We start from the raw sequence: 18,852 nt of genomic DNA, 5'->3' as shown, positions 1-18,852 counted from the left end.
AGAAAGAGCATCAGACGTATAGCAGGTGGTAGTGGTGGCCGGAGAGGTGGGGAGGGAGTAGAACACCTGGACGACTTCCTGCTACAGTGCAGACTGAACGAGCAGCTCAGTCTTCGGAAGAAATCGTAGTCCGTCGCTCGTAGAAGACCTACTTTGTGTCTCGTAGAAGACACAAACGAAAGTTTCTCTGTAGGAAAATAAAACGAGAAATATCAAATTATTTCAGAAAAAATATTATTCTCTCGGTTCCGACGATTACGGCAAAGGTTTATATCATATTTTTGATTTTATTTTTATTTCATAATATTTTGGCCTTCCGTTTGGAAAAAAAGAAATATTCTTACGGAGTGATATCTAGAAGAAAATATCTTCACAAGCGTGCGAGATGACGAGTACGGCTGCTCCTCGATGGTGCATTCGGTGAAATATCTTTAGTAAGAAAATAGTGCGTTTTCATTATATTCCGAAGAACTTTCTTATTTCGAGAAACGACCATTGGAATTTATCGGGGTGCTCGGGCTTGGAGGCTGGACATCAAAAAGAAATGGAAGGGAAAGGATTTACGTGTCTTCTCCTCGTACTGGGGTCTATTGTTAAAGGTGCGTTTCCTTAATAATATCTTTTTTTTCTTCTTTGACCGTTTGACTTGACTTTTTTACCTTTTCCTGAAAGAAGCAAATATTTTTACTTTCATAAAAGATTCTATAATATTACTTTCTTTTTTTTATATCCTCTTATTATATTATCATCGATAAAACTTGTTCTTATTGTATTTACAAGAGTATGCTTCGTTTATATCCAATTTATGGTCGATTAATCATATTTATTTCAAATGAATTTGATTGTTTCATTTTATTTGATTTCAATTTACTCGTAATTTATTGTTCTTTCTTTATTTCCTCAGAGCCTCATTTATCAAACATTCGCATCATTTTATTTCCACGCTTTGTTCTATTTCTTTTTTTTTCTTTTTTCGAATTCTACAGATTCTAATAAATTAATATACAACGATGAGAAAACAATTTCTCTTCTTGCGTCTTTCTTCTCACTCGTTGAAATCTCCAGCCAACCGCTACGTTGATATATAAAAGAGGACAGATACTTTGATCGTACTCCTTTCTTCATTCTTTCCAAAAATTTTCTTACAATTAATGAGATTATTTATTTTATGTTATTTCATAGATTTTCTTCCAACTTCTTTCTAACTTTCATCAACTAGCTGAAAAATGTATCATCTAAAATCTAAAAAATGTAAAAAAAACCTACGAATCGATCTACTCACTTTCGTCGAAAGAAAGTCGTACGATCGTCGTTCATTTTTTTGCTTATTTATTGTAATTAAACGTTAACGAACAGCTATAAAAATTCTCCGCAAAAGAAAAGAAATAAAAAGACATAGAACATTGGAGTTGTTTTCTCACAATGTTCAGTAATAAAATTTCATTTATTCTTTATTTTCTAAATTGTTGTAATTACCAATAATGATTATTCAATTAACAATTCGTACAATAATGATTATTTGAATGAAAAGAGGATTATTAATTCTGAAAACAATAAGATTGCCAATATCAATTAATAAGATCAAATCTGGTACTGATTTAATTCGTAAAAGTGGAATTTTAAAATCGTTGATTAAAAATCACAATAGTAATAGTACTACGAAATCTGCATTACTGTGTCATCGGTATAAAAATAGCTGACGCGCATTATGCTCGCTAGAACTTCGTAAACGCATGAGCACGAAGTGAATCTTCTAGAAAATACGAAGTCAAATGTGTTCAAATAATTTTCTCATAATGTCATTGCAAGTAAATTCTTTATGTGTATATATATATATATATATATTTTTTTTTCCTATTAAATCGTAGTAACATGAACTATCGTAAACATAAAATTACAATATTAAATATTATTTCTATCTTACAGAAATAGTTTACTGCGTTTAGATAAAGTGGCACGTATCGTGCGACAAATACTTAACGAGCAACAACAACACAACATGCTTACGTTCATGATTGTGTATGATTAGTTCTGACTATTATTTTTAACGCGATTATTATTCCAAACAATTGAATACATGTTTCAGGTGCTTGTTAAACGCTCTCTTTCTCATACTTACAATCGTTTCGTTTCGTTTAGTTACGTTACTTTACTCTCCCTCAGGACATTAGCGAGCTAAGTAGTAAAGATGATCATATCATCGCGTAATCGCAAAAACTATAACATATTAAGATATCGTATTGTATGATAATCCTTGCTGAATGTAACGGTAAAAAATAGCGGTGACCTGATATTTACACCAGAATAACTTTTACCCTTTCCACGCGATCGTAGCTCGTTATGTCCACTCTACTGGCCTACATAAGTTTATTTACTCTGATCACGTTTATGCTGGTTGTAACTGCGAGTACCTGACCGTGGTTTATGCAGCCTTGCCATTTTGCGTGGCCAAACGTACGCGTAAATGTACACAAAATTTGTAGGAGTTTGATACTTCGACAAAACATTACGATTCACATTCTTTTCGTATCTTTTTGTTGTATAATTTAGCAACATAGTCAATAGAAAAAGTATGCTGATTAAAAATATGTTAATCGTATAGATTTAAACCGTTATGTTTTGAGCACCACAAAATCAACATGAGATCAACTCTGAGTTATCGATCGTACGTGCTTACGATGATTTAAAGATGAAACCGTTTTATTGTATCGTACCACAGGAATGTCACCTGTCCGCCCGACACGAGTCGTGGTAATCTCGACGTTCATCTCGTTCGCGGTTTCATCCTATGACCTTGTCGAGCAATCGATCCTTTACACCTTTCTCACATATCACGTTTATGATCAATCCCACCTAAATTTCACGCGTTATTTTCAATCTACCTGAATATTCAATTTGAAATTATAACCTTATTCATTATACTAAATATATACTCGTAATTTGGAAATAAACATTGGAGTAAAAAATGCATTTAGACAAAAGTACAATTTCGCAAATAAATCGCGTAAGATTAAATCGATGTTGACACTTTGTTGTCACGCGATAATAAAACACGTCACTGTGATCAATTCTTCAAAAGTTTAAATTTCAAGACTATTGCGCGATTTTCCACAGGATGCGAATCGCTTGCATTATCATTTCCGCTGCAAGAACTCAAAGCGATTTCCGTCCGTGTTGAATCTTCGAAACGAAATCCTTGAGTTAACCCGGTGAATCGTTGCGTAGGAGCTATTACCGGAAGTTTCGTATCTTCTTTTCTTTTTTCGTGTTACACCCTTTATTATAAAAAGAAAAACATATATATATGTATAAATTTGTTAACAAATCACGAAAGAGAATGATCACTCGTTTACTAAGCAAGAATGAAATATGATTGCACAGCCTACGATATTGCGGACAAGATTCCTACGTAAATGACGATTTCAAACCGTATTACATAATGGAAGCTACAACTCCGGGAAAGAAAAGAGAAAACATTCAAATGTTTATTGCATCTTCACAACAGCAAAACGCTTTATAATGCACGTGCATAAGTATTTAGGTAGTTTGTAAGCATATAAATAGGTTGTTTGCGTTAAAACCACGGTGACGAGGCTCACCGGGCATCGAAGTCATCAACTTAAAAACGGAGACTTCGATGCTTGATGAAGCAACGTCCCGTACATTGCATAGCCATTTAAACGCGTTTTACGCCTTTCAAGCAATTCTCTTTTGTAAATCTATACAGGTAGCGTGTCTACGTAACTATGTACTTCACAGGTACAACAATTACCGTTGTTTTATGCAATCACGTGGTGATCATCTCCGAGGGAATTAGTTTCGTAAAAAATGTCTTTAAAAATTTTACCAAGTTGTTTTAAATTGTTTCGAGTATTTTTATGACAAGAAGATTGTTGTGGTAGAGTATGATGTTCAGAATACAATGTTTATTCCTTTTATTGATAGATAAATAAAAATAGTTTTTTTTTGTGGTTGGTGTGCTTGATACTGCTTTTTCCTTTTACATATGATTAATATTTTCAAGTTGAATTGAACAACATTAAAAATAAGTTTACATGTTAAAACATTACATACACTACTTATAATTACCGATAGCAAAATATTACGACACTTGAGACACTACTAATATATCTTATCGATTTCCGATTCTAATTCCTGTATCTATGTATAAAGTTTATCTTAAATATGAAGCGTTTGAAACGTAATAAATGTATCATAATACTTAGATATGCGTATTGAATTGCAGGTAGCATTAGCACTGGATGCGGTTATCCAGGTGCACCAGCTCACAGCAGTGTACGTTTCACTGGTAGTAGCATCGACGATGTTATAGACGAGGAGGATGCTCTTCTCAAAGAAACAGAATTACCGGAAGGAACTGTAGCTACGTATTCATGCGAACGAGGTTTTGAATTACTCGGCCCAGCTAGAAGACAATGTCAGGCAGAAGGGACTTGGACACCGGAAGGTGTTCCATTTTGCGGTAAGTTTTTTTTTTCTTCATATTTATATTTTTTTATATAAACATTTCTATTTAATTAGATAATATTCCATCGATCGTAAATAAGGTTCAAATTTGTCATATGCGAATATATAACATATATAATTATCTATCTATCAGAAGACAGGAAGTTTCGGTTAGTTGATCGACCCAATTCCGAATGTCCTTGACCGAGGCGCTCGTCGATAGATACCCAAGAAATACCGAAGACGGTGGGGGCATTGCACCGTTAACTCTGAACCTGTTGCTCGTGCGCGGCCTTCCCAACCTTCCTTCCCCATACGCATTCCTAATGTGAACCAGCCGCTATCCGTTGTCCTTGGGCAGACTCGATTTTTTCTTCCTCCCCCTTCCTCGTTCTATTTTTCTTAAATGCATATATATATATTTGTAGGTATAAATAATTATAGGGTGTATTTAACACGTTCATTATCATTTCACAATAGAATAATACAATACGGTATACATCATTTTTGTATTACGATACGTAATGTTTAATTCAAATTCAAATTTGTTGAATAATGCAATTTTTTTTAGTTTATTGTGTTGTCCAATTAAATAGATATAATATTGTTCTACGGCATTGATGTTTAAAATATTTCACATAATATTCATTTCATTTGAATTATTGAATTATTTGAGACATTTAAGTCACTGACAATCCATCCAATGGCCTAATTGAACAAATAAACTCCTATTACCGTTAACTGACGTTGATATCAATGTGTCGAGATAAGATTTTATTGAGTATCGATGAAATATACAAAACAAAACAATAAAAAATTCAGAAACCAGGTGGTCGAGTATTCGAAATCAACTCCCTCAGCAAGAAAGCTCGACGCACTACTTCCTCCTTTTCTCTCGGCTCTTGTGAGAACATCGCGAAACGTGGAACTTTCTTTTCGACCTCCGTTTACACGTCTACCACGGTTTTATTCTTTCTAAGCGCATCGCTCGAAGGCACAACTTCCTAGATCGTTCGAATTCATCTTTACGATCTCGTCTACGATTCCTATCTTTGACATAACATTTTGGCTTGAAAACGGAAGAATACTTTCACTTATCATATTATTTTCATCGATTTTACGATACAACGCTTACACTTTATCCAATCAGGAAAAATCATAGATACTCGATTGAAAATCGTTTAAAAAAAAAAAAGAAAAAAATTGTTTCTTTTTCATTTACGCTTCGACGAAGCTCGAAAATTTCATGCCCGAGTTTAACACTTTCTCGTTGATTCTTTCTACTACTTTCTTGTTATCGTTAATTTCTGTAATAGAGCTTAACCATATACGGAAAATTGTGAAAGTAACGCGACAAGAGATTACGCATCATTTGCTAGTATTTGCATTTGAAAATTTAAACTACTTTCGAAAGGATGCGCGTAATTTATATTTATACGTTTCCGATATATTCTCGTTGATTTATTTTTCTTTCTACTACGACCACACAATATCCCGTTTTGTTAATCCTAAGTATAATAGAATACAGATAATCCTAAAACCTAATGTCGGAAGACTTCCGTTATTAGAGTTATTATGGAACCGACAATATATTCTCCGCAAAATTTTTCTTACTCACGTTTACTCGCGAGAAATAACTGTAAATTATGAGATACGCGAATGTATCGAGTTTGTGGGAACGTGCTATGTAGTTGCATACGTGTACAACCGTACACCTGAATGTCGATGAGTAATCCAATATGTAGGTTTAGGTCGAGAACGCATCAATTATTAACTTATTAGCGTTGTAAATACAGTAATCTATTGGAATGTTCGTAAGTTGTCGTTTAAACTCGTTTCCGAGAAATATCATGCAAAATGATTAATCGTATCTTGCATCGATTATTCGAATTATCCGATCAACAGGATTGAAAGAGATATAAATCCATTTATTAAATTAGATACCATAATTGAATATTTTTGAGATGTTAGAAAAATAAAATGTAAAAAAGAAAAAACAGCTTTATTTATCTCCTCATTCAAATTTAGGATATTGGATCATACATATTTTACAGTTCTAAGTTTAGAATATTGAATCATATATGATTAAATTGATGATAAAATTAAAGAAAAAAAAGAAACAATTTCCCTTTAGTCTAAGTTTAGAATATCAGATCGTAATATAGATGTCTGATTTATTTCTTTCCTTATTGTTAATATATAAAATTAAATGAATTAGCCTCATTATTATTATCGATATCGACACGATAACAGCAGCCAGCAATTTCAACAGCAGAAGCAAAAGTAGCGTCAGTATTGCGAGTTAGCGCCGGTAAAATTCTCACATTACGGTACAGTAAAACTACCGCAAGGCCAACGACTTCTTCGCGAATGCACTTGCCAGCACTCACTGAACAAAACTTCTTATTCTTCTTCTTCTTCTTATTATTATTACCCCTTTTTTCTTTTTCTTCTTGTTCATTTTGATTTTCTTCTTCGAGGCCGGCTGTTCTTTTATCCGCGTACTTTAACTAGATTTATATGTATTGATACAAAACACATACACTGTACACATACTTGAGTATTAAAGTACCTATTTGCCCATTCACGTATGTACATAAATCGCGGCCATACTCGCGACCTTTTTTCATCGTGTACTTATTACATACTTGTATATACAAGGAGTATGCCAATGAGTCTCAGTGGCCTTTTTCTCATCCATTACGATTCAACGATCAAGATCGAACGATTAGCATTAAAATTTCAATCATGCTACGTCACGTCAAATTGCATTTCATTTATAACGAATGATTGAAAATAATTCTGATTAAGAAGTTAATAGAAGGACAAGAGAAATGATCGAGTTGTTCTATCGAAGACGAATATGTGTCTCGAATAATGTACGATTAACCAATAAATCCGTGCTAATTTTGACCTTTTTATTCGAGTAGAAATACAGGACTTATCGATCAATCTTAATTAAATTGTTGATTTATTTTCTCTTTGCGTTTCAGTATTGAACGTTGCCGGAGGAAAAGCACCGATGCAATCCAGCAGTTTGGATGGCGGAATCCCTCAACGCGCTGTTGACGGAAGCAGCGCACAAATTTACACAGCACAAACTTGCACCTTAACAAGACCCGAACACAGACCATGGTGGTACGTGAATCTTCTGGAACCGTACATGGTACAATTGGTCCGATTGGATTTTGGAAAACCTTGCTGTGGTAAGTATTTCATTTGAATTTACCTTGATCAAATCTAAGATGAAATTCGACGGATGTTGAAAATGATAACTTTTATTGATCGGTTAATTATCAGTAAACTAGCACAAGTAGGAGTCTTATTCGATGCATGAGTTTCCTCGACCTCAAATAGATTCTTTCACGATGTCGATTTTCTGTCAATCTTCGAGAACGCGCTTTCTTTCCACTGACCAATGATAATCAAAGCGTCTAATCGAGGTAAACCGAAAGAGAACAGAATTATCGTTCCGAGCATCGTCTCGAGTCATCCGTGAAATTGTACGATGAATTCACCAACGCTGTATTAATTCCACTTATTCTTTTTCTATTTCTAACAATTTAATATTTACGTTTGATCGATCATTACTCTTAAAAAATTCGTTAAAATTATTCAATCAGTTAGTTAGTTTAGAGTCGAGTTGTTACGAGGAACAATCATCGTCAGTTTGTGATGTGTAAAATTGATTTGACGTGAATAACCCTTGGAAAGATATCGGATGAAATGATCTCGAAGAAAAAGTTGGCCATGTGTGGCAAAATCCATGATGTATGCAGCCTTCTAACAACCTCTTGGACACGGCCCAGGGAACTTCGTTGAGATAGGTATCCTAGGATGATTTCCACGTTATACCTTCCGAGTTGTGTCTACATGCAGTACTTATTTGCAATTAAATCAATCGCACTTCACAATAACCTACCTTATAATTATTCTTCGCGGAAAGAAAAGATGAGAACTTTCACATTGAGCAACAGCCGTGACGATCATAGGTCTTAACAATCCTATACAATGCAGATAATATATGTGGTGTATGCAACTATAATGTTTATGTGTTTCGTTTTTTAAATTTATTCAGATAGATAATTAGATCAAATAATATATATATATATATAAAATTGTTCATAATAGTTTTTTCTATTTGTAATTTTATTTATAAAAATAGGAAACAATTACCAAGCGGAACGAAACGTGTATTGTCGATAACGTATATCAAATGCTAATTGAAATTTATTCAAATACGATTGAATACGCATGATCGCCGAAAAAGGAAAAGAAAAGTGAACGCAATTGAGAAAACCAGGACAAGATCATTTTTTTATTGTCCATAAAGTGATATTTTAGCGAAGAGAACGAGACGATCCGTGACGACAAATCGATAGGAGTTTCTCTCAAGTTTAAGAGAAAAGGAAGAAGAAAATGACGAGAAGCCGGACATCAGTCTTACGGCTTCGTTCTGATATCGCGTTTCCTTTTCGTACTTTCAAACAGTGAAATTCACAACGTGTTTACCGATTTATGAAAGTTCTACGTATTAGATGCGTATATCATTTCTTTTATTTTCCTTTGCCCCTTTTATTTTTTTTCTGTCGAAGAGAAACGAAATGTCTCAGAGAGAAAAGTATGTAATATTGTAATAACAATCTACGTTTTTAATTCATTGTTGCGGCTGAGACGTTATTTAGGTTGAAAAGATGTTGCCTTTTTCTCATTTCTTCATCAATTCGCTTTTCAGTTAATTACGTTTAGTAAATTTAAACAAAAACAAAAGAGAAAGAGAGAGAAAAGAGGAATTTTAACGGAGCGAAAAGAAAATAAAAAAATTTGTTTTTTTTTTTTAAATTAACAGGAACTGGTATTCCTGGTACAATCGTCGTTCGCGTCGGTAACAATCGGCCGGATTTAGGAACTAATCCAATTTGCAATCGTTTCACTGGTCCACTGGAAGAGGGTCAACCTCTTTTTCTTCCTTGCAATCCACCAATGCCTGGTGCATTTGTTTCGGTGCATTTAGAGGCTTCCACCCAAGCGCCAATTCCGGTGCAACTATCCTTGTGCGAAGCTTTCGTTTATACGGATCAGGTATGCAGTTACAATCAACGCATCACTCATATTACTCATCCTCAAAATGAATGAAACTTGTCATCTTGTGTTGTGATATTCCTATGCACAGGCATTGCCTATCGAAAGGTGTCCACAATTTAGGGACCAACCGCCAGGATCAACAGCCACTTATAATGGAAAGTGTTACATATTTTATAATCGGCAACCGTTGATCTTCAGAGATGCTTTAAACTTCTGTCGTACACGGGGTGGCACTCTAGTCGATGAAAGTAATCCTGCACTTCAAGGATTCATTTCCTGGGAATTGTGGAGACGACACAGGTACCGTATATCCAGCTAAATATTTAATAATCAATTCTTTGTTATCCAATCAACTATATTGATGTTATTTATTTTTTAAGAAGGAGTGACACTACCAGCCAATACTGGATGGGTGCTGTGAGGGATCAAAGTGATCGGACAATTTGGAGATGGACTGGTAGCGGAGAGGAAGTCTCCGTATCCTTTTGGAGTCTTCCACAAGGTACAGAAGAAGATTGTGCTCGATACGACGGTAGCAGGGGTTGGCTCTGGTCCGACACACCTTGCAACGCACGACTCAATTTTATCTGTCAACATCGTAAGCGTTATCTTTCATTTTCTTACCTTTTACCGTTTTAATGATACATTTATAATACAAATATTTTCAATTCGTAGAACCACGATCTTGCGGTAGACCCGAACAACCACCAAACTCAACTATGACCGTTGCAGCTCCAATAAATAGAAATGCTGTTAGTCAATACGAAGTTGGTGCTTCTGTAGAATATACTTGCAACTCTGGAAGTCTACTCATTGGACCTTCGACTCGTACCTGTCTCGATACAGGTTTCTACAACGAATTTCCACCGGTTTGTAAAAGTAAGGATTACAAAGTCGCTGTTTATCTTCTCGTTGATTTTAACCAGTTACAAACTAACTTCGCTGTGTTTTTCTTTTTTAGATATCGAGTGCGGTTATCCCGCGAATATAAAGCACGGTGGTTACACGTTGATTAACAACACTGTAACTTATCTGAGCCAAGTACTCTATTCTTGCGACGAGGGATACGAAATGACAGGTACTCGATGATGATAGTAATTATTACGATTATACGATCTCACCGTAAAATCAATCTATCGTTATTTTTCTATTTCATAGGTCGTGCAAGGCTAACGTGTGACATTGATGAAAGATGGAACGGACCACCACCGCGTTGCGAACCCATACATTGCGATCCACCCACAACGATTCCTCACAGTTTCGTTCAAATCGATGAAATCGACGAAACTGAAATGGCAGGCAAAATGAACGTTAACAGGAGTCTTCTCGTTGGTAGTATTGTCACTTATACATGCGAAAAAGGTTATAGATTGATCGGTTCACGGCAAATTCTCTGCTTACAAACCGGACTTTATGATCACGCTGCGCCATCTTGCATAGGTAATTTCAATTATTTATAATTATATTGGTACTCCTTTTATTTTTAGTTTTTTATTCGTCTAATATTTTATAACAAACTACAACTATTCGCATTGTCCATCATTTTGTTATTCGTTTATGTTTGCATAGAAGAACCTCATACGACTACAGTAACGTTGCCTCCTCGAGTGACATCACGACCACCAACGAGTAGCAGACCACGACCATTCGTTACAACGAGGATTAGAACGACTACCTCAGTAACAAATATTCCAACGAAAGCAACTACGACTACAACGATGAAATCAACGATGAAATCAACGATCGTTCCACCAAAATCTCCGATTACCGGTGAACACATGGCGACTGTTAAAGAAACCGAACCGAAAAAGTCAAACGTTAACATACAAAGTGCTGTTTCTTCCCCATCATCGATTCTAAATGATCATGGCAAGGATCATCCACAAGACAACGAGATCGCTGGTAGTGGTGCTGATCACGTGCAAGCCGGCATTGGCACAGGTGTACCCGAACCCTCGGGACCTTTGCAAGTAGACACATCTAATCAACCGGCTAGTGCTCATCAAGCAAAATTAAATCTTGGTGCTGTCATTGCACTCGGAGTCTTTGGTGGTTTCGTCTTCCTTGCTGCAGTCATCACAACAGTTGTCATACTGATACGCAGGTAAGGATAAGTTATTGTAATGTCGAACTAGACGAACATACAAATATCACAAACAAGCAGTCTATGTTTTATTCTGCTACGATTACATTATTAACACTCTTTTATACATAAATTATCCGCTCTTTACCTACTTCTGCCTACTGTATCGCCTGTACAGTATACAAGGTGTAACAAAATTACTTCAATGGATTTCTCATATTTAGAAAAGAAAAATACTTTATTTATGAATTATAAGATATTCGTGTGTGTGATGTTATTTTTAGAATAGAAATAGATTTTAAAATTTTGAGATCTACTATTCAGATAATAAGATGGACATTTTGAACATTTCATGCAAGGAAAATTTTCTCGGAATATGCAAATATAATAAGAATATACTCAGTAAATCAGAAATAAAATATATTTCCACGATAACATAATCAATTTTTCTCTTCTCCACAAATAAGGAACTCATTTTAAAAAGACCGCGTATTTTTGTTACACCCTGTATTTCGATTTCTTTACTTTTCTATCTATTTCTCCTCTTTTTAATCTTAAATTAAACGCGAAAACGCTATTCCTTTAAAAAAAAAATTCATTAACCATTACGATCGAATCAAATCTTGTTGACAAAGAATCGCGATTTCGCGTAAAAATGTCGCGTACTATTCTTGTTTCTCTATTAACGAATTCCTTCCCGACGCTGGTTCCTTTTCCTGAAAATCACACAATGATAGTCAAAATCGTAAATTATTTCTACGGATAGTAGAAGCGACTAGCGGTAGACATTGATTTCTGATCTGATCTTACATCAATAAATTTGATGTTAGAATAGTTAAGAAAATGATCTTCAAATATATATAAACTCACGTTATAATTCAAGTCATTTACTAACTTCAACTTTCGAACTTACAATAGCAAAGTTAACAGAATACTAATTTTGTTTAAATTCTACACAGTCGCCACCATACACTGTGCAAACGGTAAGACCCAATACTCAACCGTTTCCAAGAAAACGAAAGGAGAGGTTACACATCTTACTGCTTACACAGTGTATAGGAGGTGTTCTGATGGTCTTTTACAACTGTGTAGAATTGAAAACAAAAATGAGTGTCCCGTCAGCTTAGAATTTTCCCACTGTTAGTAAATTGTCATAGTTAACACGCCTTTGATTGTGAGATTAGAAAGAGGTTTTTACTAGTAACTTGTGGACGTGAGTAAATTCGAATAAAAAGTGTAGAATTGAAAGAAAAAATGAAGCGCGCGTTTAGGTAGATAGAAACAGTTGAGATTCATTGAAGAGTTGAAATGTTTGCGTGGTTTAACGGTAATTAGCGGCAGTGGGAGCGTAAGAGGAAGGCGCCGCAGGGGGCTCGGTGGGGTTGGAGCGTTAAGGGGTGGCGGTAGCAGTGGCCTTGGAAGGGGCGAGGCAGGAATGCCCTCGCGTTGGTATACGCTACTGGCGCTGCCCTTCCCCGACCAGCACCTGGGGCGCCGCGACCTCATGGCACGCCGTGGTAGCGATCATCCTTACTCCTTCACCATCTCGGCAGCACACCGTGCCGGTTACTTCTCGAACCCCTCTATTTGAATTATAAACGAGTACAAAACCACGAAAAACAAACGATAAAAAAAAAAGAAAAAAGGAAAGGAAACAAAAAAAAAATCAAAGACAACAGCAACAACAATTACGACTAAGAAAAAGAGAGAAAAATAAATACAGGAAAAAGGAAAGAAACTCTTATACGAATAAAAATAAAGCAGCAGGACAAAGTTTACTACTTCCCCACCCCTCCAACCGCAACCACCGCCCCACCACATCAACCATCATCATGTACCACCATCACAACACCACTGTACGCCAATCTCGCAAGTGATAGTCAAGGTAAACGAGCAAAGTTTCTACTGCGCACTACGTATAGTGGTAGCTCGTTTCACCGGCAACCTAGCGGTGTCCATTTTTCTTTTTGTTCTTTTTACAAGAAAGAAAGCTTCGTATTGTTACACGCGATTTTTTTTTTTGCACGCGTTCCTCCTCCGCGAGTGACCATTTATGCACCCTTATCCTGATTATATATATTAACTTTTCCTTTATTTTTTTCCAAGATTAATAATAATAATAATAATAATAATAATCACTGTGCAATGCTTCTCGTCGATGCCTGTGGATAAAATTAAATGTTTGCTTTGATCTTCTTCATGCAAAATCGAAAAAAATAATCCTAAATTTAACTTTTCGCTTGGGGTCGATTTAATTGCCAACGATTGTTGATAATAATTGTTTCCTTATGGAAATATATAATTGTTCTTCGATTATATTTTATGGCAAAGTCGGCCTAGCGATCTTTCATCGCAACATGCTTATTCTTCTGTTCATTGCATCGTCTACATATTGTTGGTTGTTTATTTTGAATCACTTGAAAAATAATAATCCTCTAACTAAACGCTTTATAGAATAATTTCGATAAGATAATGATTGATAGGAACAATGTCTTTATTTTACAAATGTCTCATCCCTGTTTACGCAGGAACCGTGGTAGAAGCAGTAAACATTATCGCCACCGAGCATCGCCAGATTGTAATACCGTTGCTAGTTTTGATAGCAGTTCATCCGAAAGTCGAGGTGGATTAAATCGGTATTACAGGCAAGCATGGGAGAATCTACATGAAACCACTGGACATAAGATGAACCATCCTGCGTTACAACGCAAGGAGACCCTGGATGAACCAGGTTATCGGGAAAATTTTCGCGGCAACAATACCGAACGTGATGGTTCGGAATTAGTTGTCAGCGATGTCGCAGCTTATCCATCCAGCAAGCATGCTAGTGTTTCCGATAAGAAACGTCATCACCACCACCATCATCATCATCACAATAATTCAACACCCGAATGGAGACAGTCGCAATCTCATCACAGATATTGAACATTTCACGGGTGATTATATATTTCCAATTTTAATTTCAATCTTTAAATCAAAGAAATTCATCGACACACTCGCTCGTAACAAGAAAAACGTGCGTACGCATATAGAATTGTTTATTATTTTGATAGATATACGTGAGAGACCTCTGCTATGAAGGATTTGATATTATTGCTCTGTTATCTTATGAATAATTTATAATTAATCGATCTGTTATACGTCATGCTGTACATACATATATGTAGAAGTATTTTTATATGCGATTACTATATAAAAAAAAAATAAGAATTATGTTCATCTTGATCTTCGTGAAAGATCAGAATTTTTTTTTAGCAGAATGCCAAAAAAGAAAGAAAAGAAAGTAATATATATATTTATTACGATCAAATCTTGGCATATATATATATATATTTATCTATAGCAAAGTGTACCTTTAACTTTCTTCTAGACTCTCTCTCTCTCTCTCTCTCTCTTTCTCTCTTATTATAAGTCTTCGTATAATAATATTATCTCGAATAGGTTTGTCGAGTTTTTCCGATAAGAATTGAAATCTGTCATGGGTACCTTGGCCTCGCCTTGAAATTATTGATTACTTACAAAAAAGACAAAAATAAATAAGGGAAGGCCGATGTTATCCATTTCGGAATGAAACGTTTGTTTAATGACGGAAGCTATTTTGATATGTAAATTGGGTAGATAGAATACAGTTTGTACAGTACACAAACACCTCACAAAGTGACTTTTCTAATGACGAAACGTTCAGAATACATAATAGATAACAAATTTATCTTCGCGTTAATTTAAAATAGACGGTAACTATCGTTATAACTAATGTTGACTGAGATAAGATATTCATATAATTATTTTGTATACATATGTATTTATTTTGCCAAGTAATGAGTAAATTATTATAGTGCCATTTTGGGCAAATTACTTTTAATTTACCTAAATACGATATATATTTCGTGAAAATAATCTTATACCATTAGCTGTTAGTTGCTGTATTGTATCGATTACATTAAATAAACACACCTATTTATGCATCATCTTTGAGATTCTATTTTACATCAACATTTTATTATTCAATGATATATGTAAATATAAAAAAAACAATATATTATATATCGTAACAAGCGGATACAAATGAAAGATTATATGACTTTGTTTGAAAATATATTGTTCAGACTTACTCCCTATAATCACATTTTAAAAAATTACAATTAAAGTAAACTTAGCTCTTTAACCATTGACCAATTAATTCTCCAACTCGTGCTCTGGTTGCTTTTAACTCAGGCGGGTCGTTTTCCGAGGGTGGATACATGTTGGCGCAATGCGCAGTACCTTCAATTAATATTAGTTTAAATATCTACGAATTAGAAAGGCGAGTAAGTTTGCACATACCATTGATAAAAATAGCGGTAGCCTCAGGACCTAATGATGTTGTAATACCTAGCGCATGCCATGGATCAACAGATCCATGTACAAATACTACATTGTTTACTTCTAACTGCAGTGCTCCATACAGAGTATTAGTTCGCTTTACTGCATTATTAAGTAAATCTAAATTATATCTGAAAAAGAGTATGACAAGAATCAGTATAATAAATAATAATAATTATATTATATATTTTAACGGGTTATTAATATACGAACCTAGGGCCAAAAATATCGATGCACTGTTGGATGAAAAATTCGACCGGAAACGTATCGCTAAATAAAATTGGACGTGCGGTAGACGTTTGGAAAAATCCAAATTCCGTACAGGTTTGATAAATCCATTGCCGACCTAAAAATATTTAATTATAGTTTTACACGATAGTAGAGAGAATAAATTTTGTTAATTACCTCCTTCCCCTGCTTCAGAATTCCACGTTACATTCTTTAACTCGTGAAGCATATTTTCATATCTATAATCCAAACATTTTTCTTTGCTCCCATTTAGTATCAAATTATTTATATGAGCTAGTCTATCGATGGGTGCACCTATCGTTTCGTTTATAAGAATTTTGCATGTATCTTCGACGGTCAAATTAGCCATTTTTGAATTGTTACGATTATCTTTATTGTATTGAACAATACCCGCAAAATTACTTGCTATAGTTTCGTATAAATTCGAAATATCTACGCGTTTTGTATATCCAGGATCTATCGGATCACACAGTCTGCAAAAAAAGAAACAAATTGAAAATAAATATTTTGGAATACTATTTGCAATTAAATTCATACTTACTTAAATTTTTTAACAAGACCTTGTTGGCCTATCGGATGACGTAACATTATATGAAATTGTTGATTAGCAGCTGCAATCACATCCACGCATGATTTAGAATATTCTTTAAGAGAATTTTCGACGATAACGTAGTACTCTGTAAAATATATTTTCTTAATCTAGATATAATAATATATTTGATTGTAATATTTGTAATATAAATCTATTAATGGATCCATCAAAATTTAGTTGGTCAATAAATAGTATTAGAATTTTATATTTAAATAGCATTCATATTTTTTACTAACAATAAATATTTTAATATTATATACATACTTTATTGACCAACCCGACGTGTAAAATATATAAAATACTAAACGACCTAGAAAATTATATACGTTATATCTATTGGATTATTGATAACATACTAACGTTGAAAATCAATTTGTGCAAGAAGAGGACCACTGCTTGAAACAGCCCCATGTACAAGATGAGGGTATTTAACTCGCATCCATGCAGCTAATGATCCAGGATAAGAACCTCCAAAAACAATCCATTTTGTATCCTTGGTTACTTTATAAATATCATTTATATTTTGTATAAAATATGCTATATCTGCAAGCGCTTGTTCTGAACTTAAATAAACTAAGTTCTTAACACTCATATCTCTGAAAAGTATATTATTTATAAAATGATATATTATATATATATATATAAATTCTATGATATTAAGACTATAGACTATAGAATGTTAACTAACGCAGTTGGATGACTTTTTCCATAAAAGCGATGTTCAAGTTGAAAGCACATAGCTCCAAATTGTTTAGCATATTCGATCCATTGTCCTTCGACCATCCACTTGGCAGTTGCTGCTCCTTCGCCACCAATTAAAAGGAACATAGGACCACCAGGCTTATAATATTCAGAATTTTGAAAATATCTCTGGAAAAGGAATATTGAATTAACTGTTTGAGTTCAATAGCTCATTAAAAAAAAAAATCTTATTTAAAAAGCAACAGGATAGTCTTTGTTTGAGTTTATATCGAGAAAATCTAAGCAACGTTATTGTATGTTTCTGAATTATTAAAAACCTATATTTATACCTGCTCCCAAATACGTGCATCGGTTGGATTAAAGTGGTCAAGCATTTGGGTAAACCATTGTTCGTTAGGAAGCCTTTTATATTCTTTGCTTAAAAGCAGTGTACCTAAAAATCCATCTTTACTTCTGCCTCTTATAAAATTCCGTAGTGCTTCAGTAATATTTAACAAGACTGCTATTAACAGTAACGATGATAATAATCGCATTTTACTAGAAAAGAAAAAAATAATTGTCATAGAAAAGCAAATACGAAAATGTAATAACATGTATGCATATACAATTGTATCAATTATTTGTTTAATGATAATAATCATAAAAGTAAAATATTACTTTCTAAAAAAGAAAACAAATGGAAATATAATAAAAAGAAAAATATAATTTTCTCTTATTGAACAATAATTTCAGATTTATAACAAAATAAAAAAATACTTATAATTTTATTTTTATATTTAAAATAAGTTTGTACTAACAATAAGTGGTTTTCCAAAAAAAAAAAAAAACAAATATTTCAGAGTTTAAAGTTAAGAACAATAGATAAGACAGTGATACGAGTGTTAAAAAAAAATAACACAGATCAATAACAATAGAAACTTTCTATTTATATCTTATTGTTTGTATGTGATAACTAATATGGTACATAGATATATGAAATATATAGTGTTGTTTATTAAATGTTTGAAATTAAAAAATTAAGATAAGTACAACGTTATCGTAGTATATAACGGAAGAGTGATAAGAATTATTTCCCCACTGCGATCGATAATTAAGTAAGAATATTTACTTATTTAATTTAATTTCGTTTATACAAGCACACTCACATAGATTTAATTTTATTAACAAATGTATTAGCTTAGCGAGAACTTTTACAATTGTGCTTTCTAACTGTCACTTAAGAAATTTTGTGGTTTCTTTTCTATTCGGCAATGGTCGCGCTCTCTTCTTTGCTGCGTCGGTAAAACAGAGATTACCGACCGTTACAGAAATA

The 18,852-nt window shown here is 34.0% G+C and overlaps 2 protein-coding genes across 6 annotated transcripts; one reads left to right on the top strand and one right to left on the bottom strand.

Moving 5' to 3' along the window:
* The first annotated feature begins 123 nt into the window (after positions 1–123).
* On the top strand, positions 124–15,154 carry LOC122520772. Of its 4 annotated transcripts, XM_043641023.1 has the most exons (12): positions 124–599; positions 4,247–4,483; positions 7,461–7,673; positions 9,317–9,549; positions 9,641–9,852; positions 9,933–10,150; positions 10,228–10,431; positions 10,514–10,630; positions 10,711–10,992; positions 11,122–11,656; positions 14,164–14,571; positions 14,689–15,154. In XM_043641023.1, exons 1-11 carry the CDS (start codon positions 545–547, stop codon positions 14,558–14,560), a joined length of 2,703 nt encoding a protein of 900 aa, XP_043496958.1. In that variant the 5' UTR covers positions 124–544; the 3' UTR covers positions 14,561–14,571; positions 14,689–15,154. The 4 variants fall into 4 exon arrangements, with proteins under 4 accessions (XP_043496958.1, XP_043496959.1, XP_043496960.1 ...); XM_043641024.1 differs by having other exon boundaries at positions 9,936–10,150; positions 14,164–15,154; XM_043641025.1 differs by having other exon boundaries at positions 11,125–11,656; positions 14,164–15,154.
* Positions 15,155–15,542: 388 nt separating this feature from the next.
* On the bottom strand, positions 15,543–18,794 carry LOC122520775 (putative serine protease K12H4.7). 2 transcript variants are annotated; one of them, XM_043641029.1, is made up of 9 exons: positions 18,686–18,794; positions 17,870–18,077; positions 17,527–17,708; positions 17,199–17,434; positions 16,788–16,923; positions 16,403–16,719; positions 16,211–16,343; positions 15,959–16,128; positions 15,543–15,898 (listed from the first exon to the last, which is right to left on the bottom strand). In XM_043641029.1, exons 2-9 carry the CDS (start codon positions 18,071–18,073, stop codon positions 15,789–15,791), a joined length of 1,488 nt encoding a protein of 495 aa, XP_043496964.1. In that variant the 5' UTR covers positions 18,074–18,077; positions 18,686–18,794; the 3' UTR covers positions 15,543–15,788. The 2 variants fall into 2 exon arrangements, with proteins under 2 accessions (XP_043496964.1, XP_043496965.1); XM_043641030.1 differs by lacking the exon at positions 18,686–18,794 and adding an exon at positions 18,570–18,663.
* Positions 18,795–18,852: the final 58 nt, after the last annotated feature.

This window comes from Polistes fuscatus, unplaced genomic scaffold (assembly GCF_010416935.1).
Source record: "Polistes fuscatus isolate 324 unplaced genomic scaffold, CU_Pfus_HIC Scaffold4, whole genome shotgun sequence".
NCBI classification, from domain to species: domain Eukaryota; kingdom Metazoa; phylum Arthropoda; class Insecta; order Hymenoptera; family Vespidae; genus Polistes; species Polistes fuscatus.
Note: the sequence above shows the minus strand (reverse complement) of the source record. Positions and strands in the feature narration are given on the sequence as shown.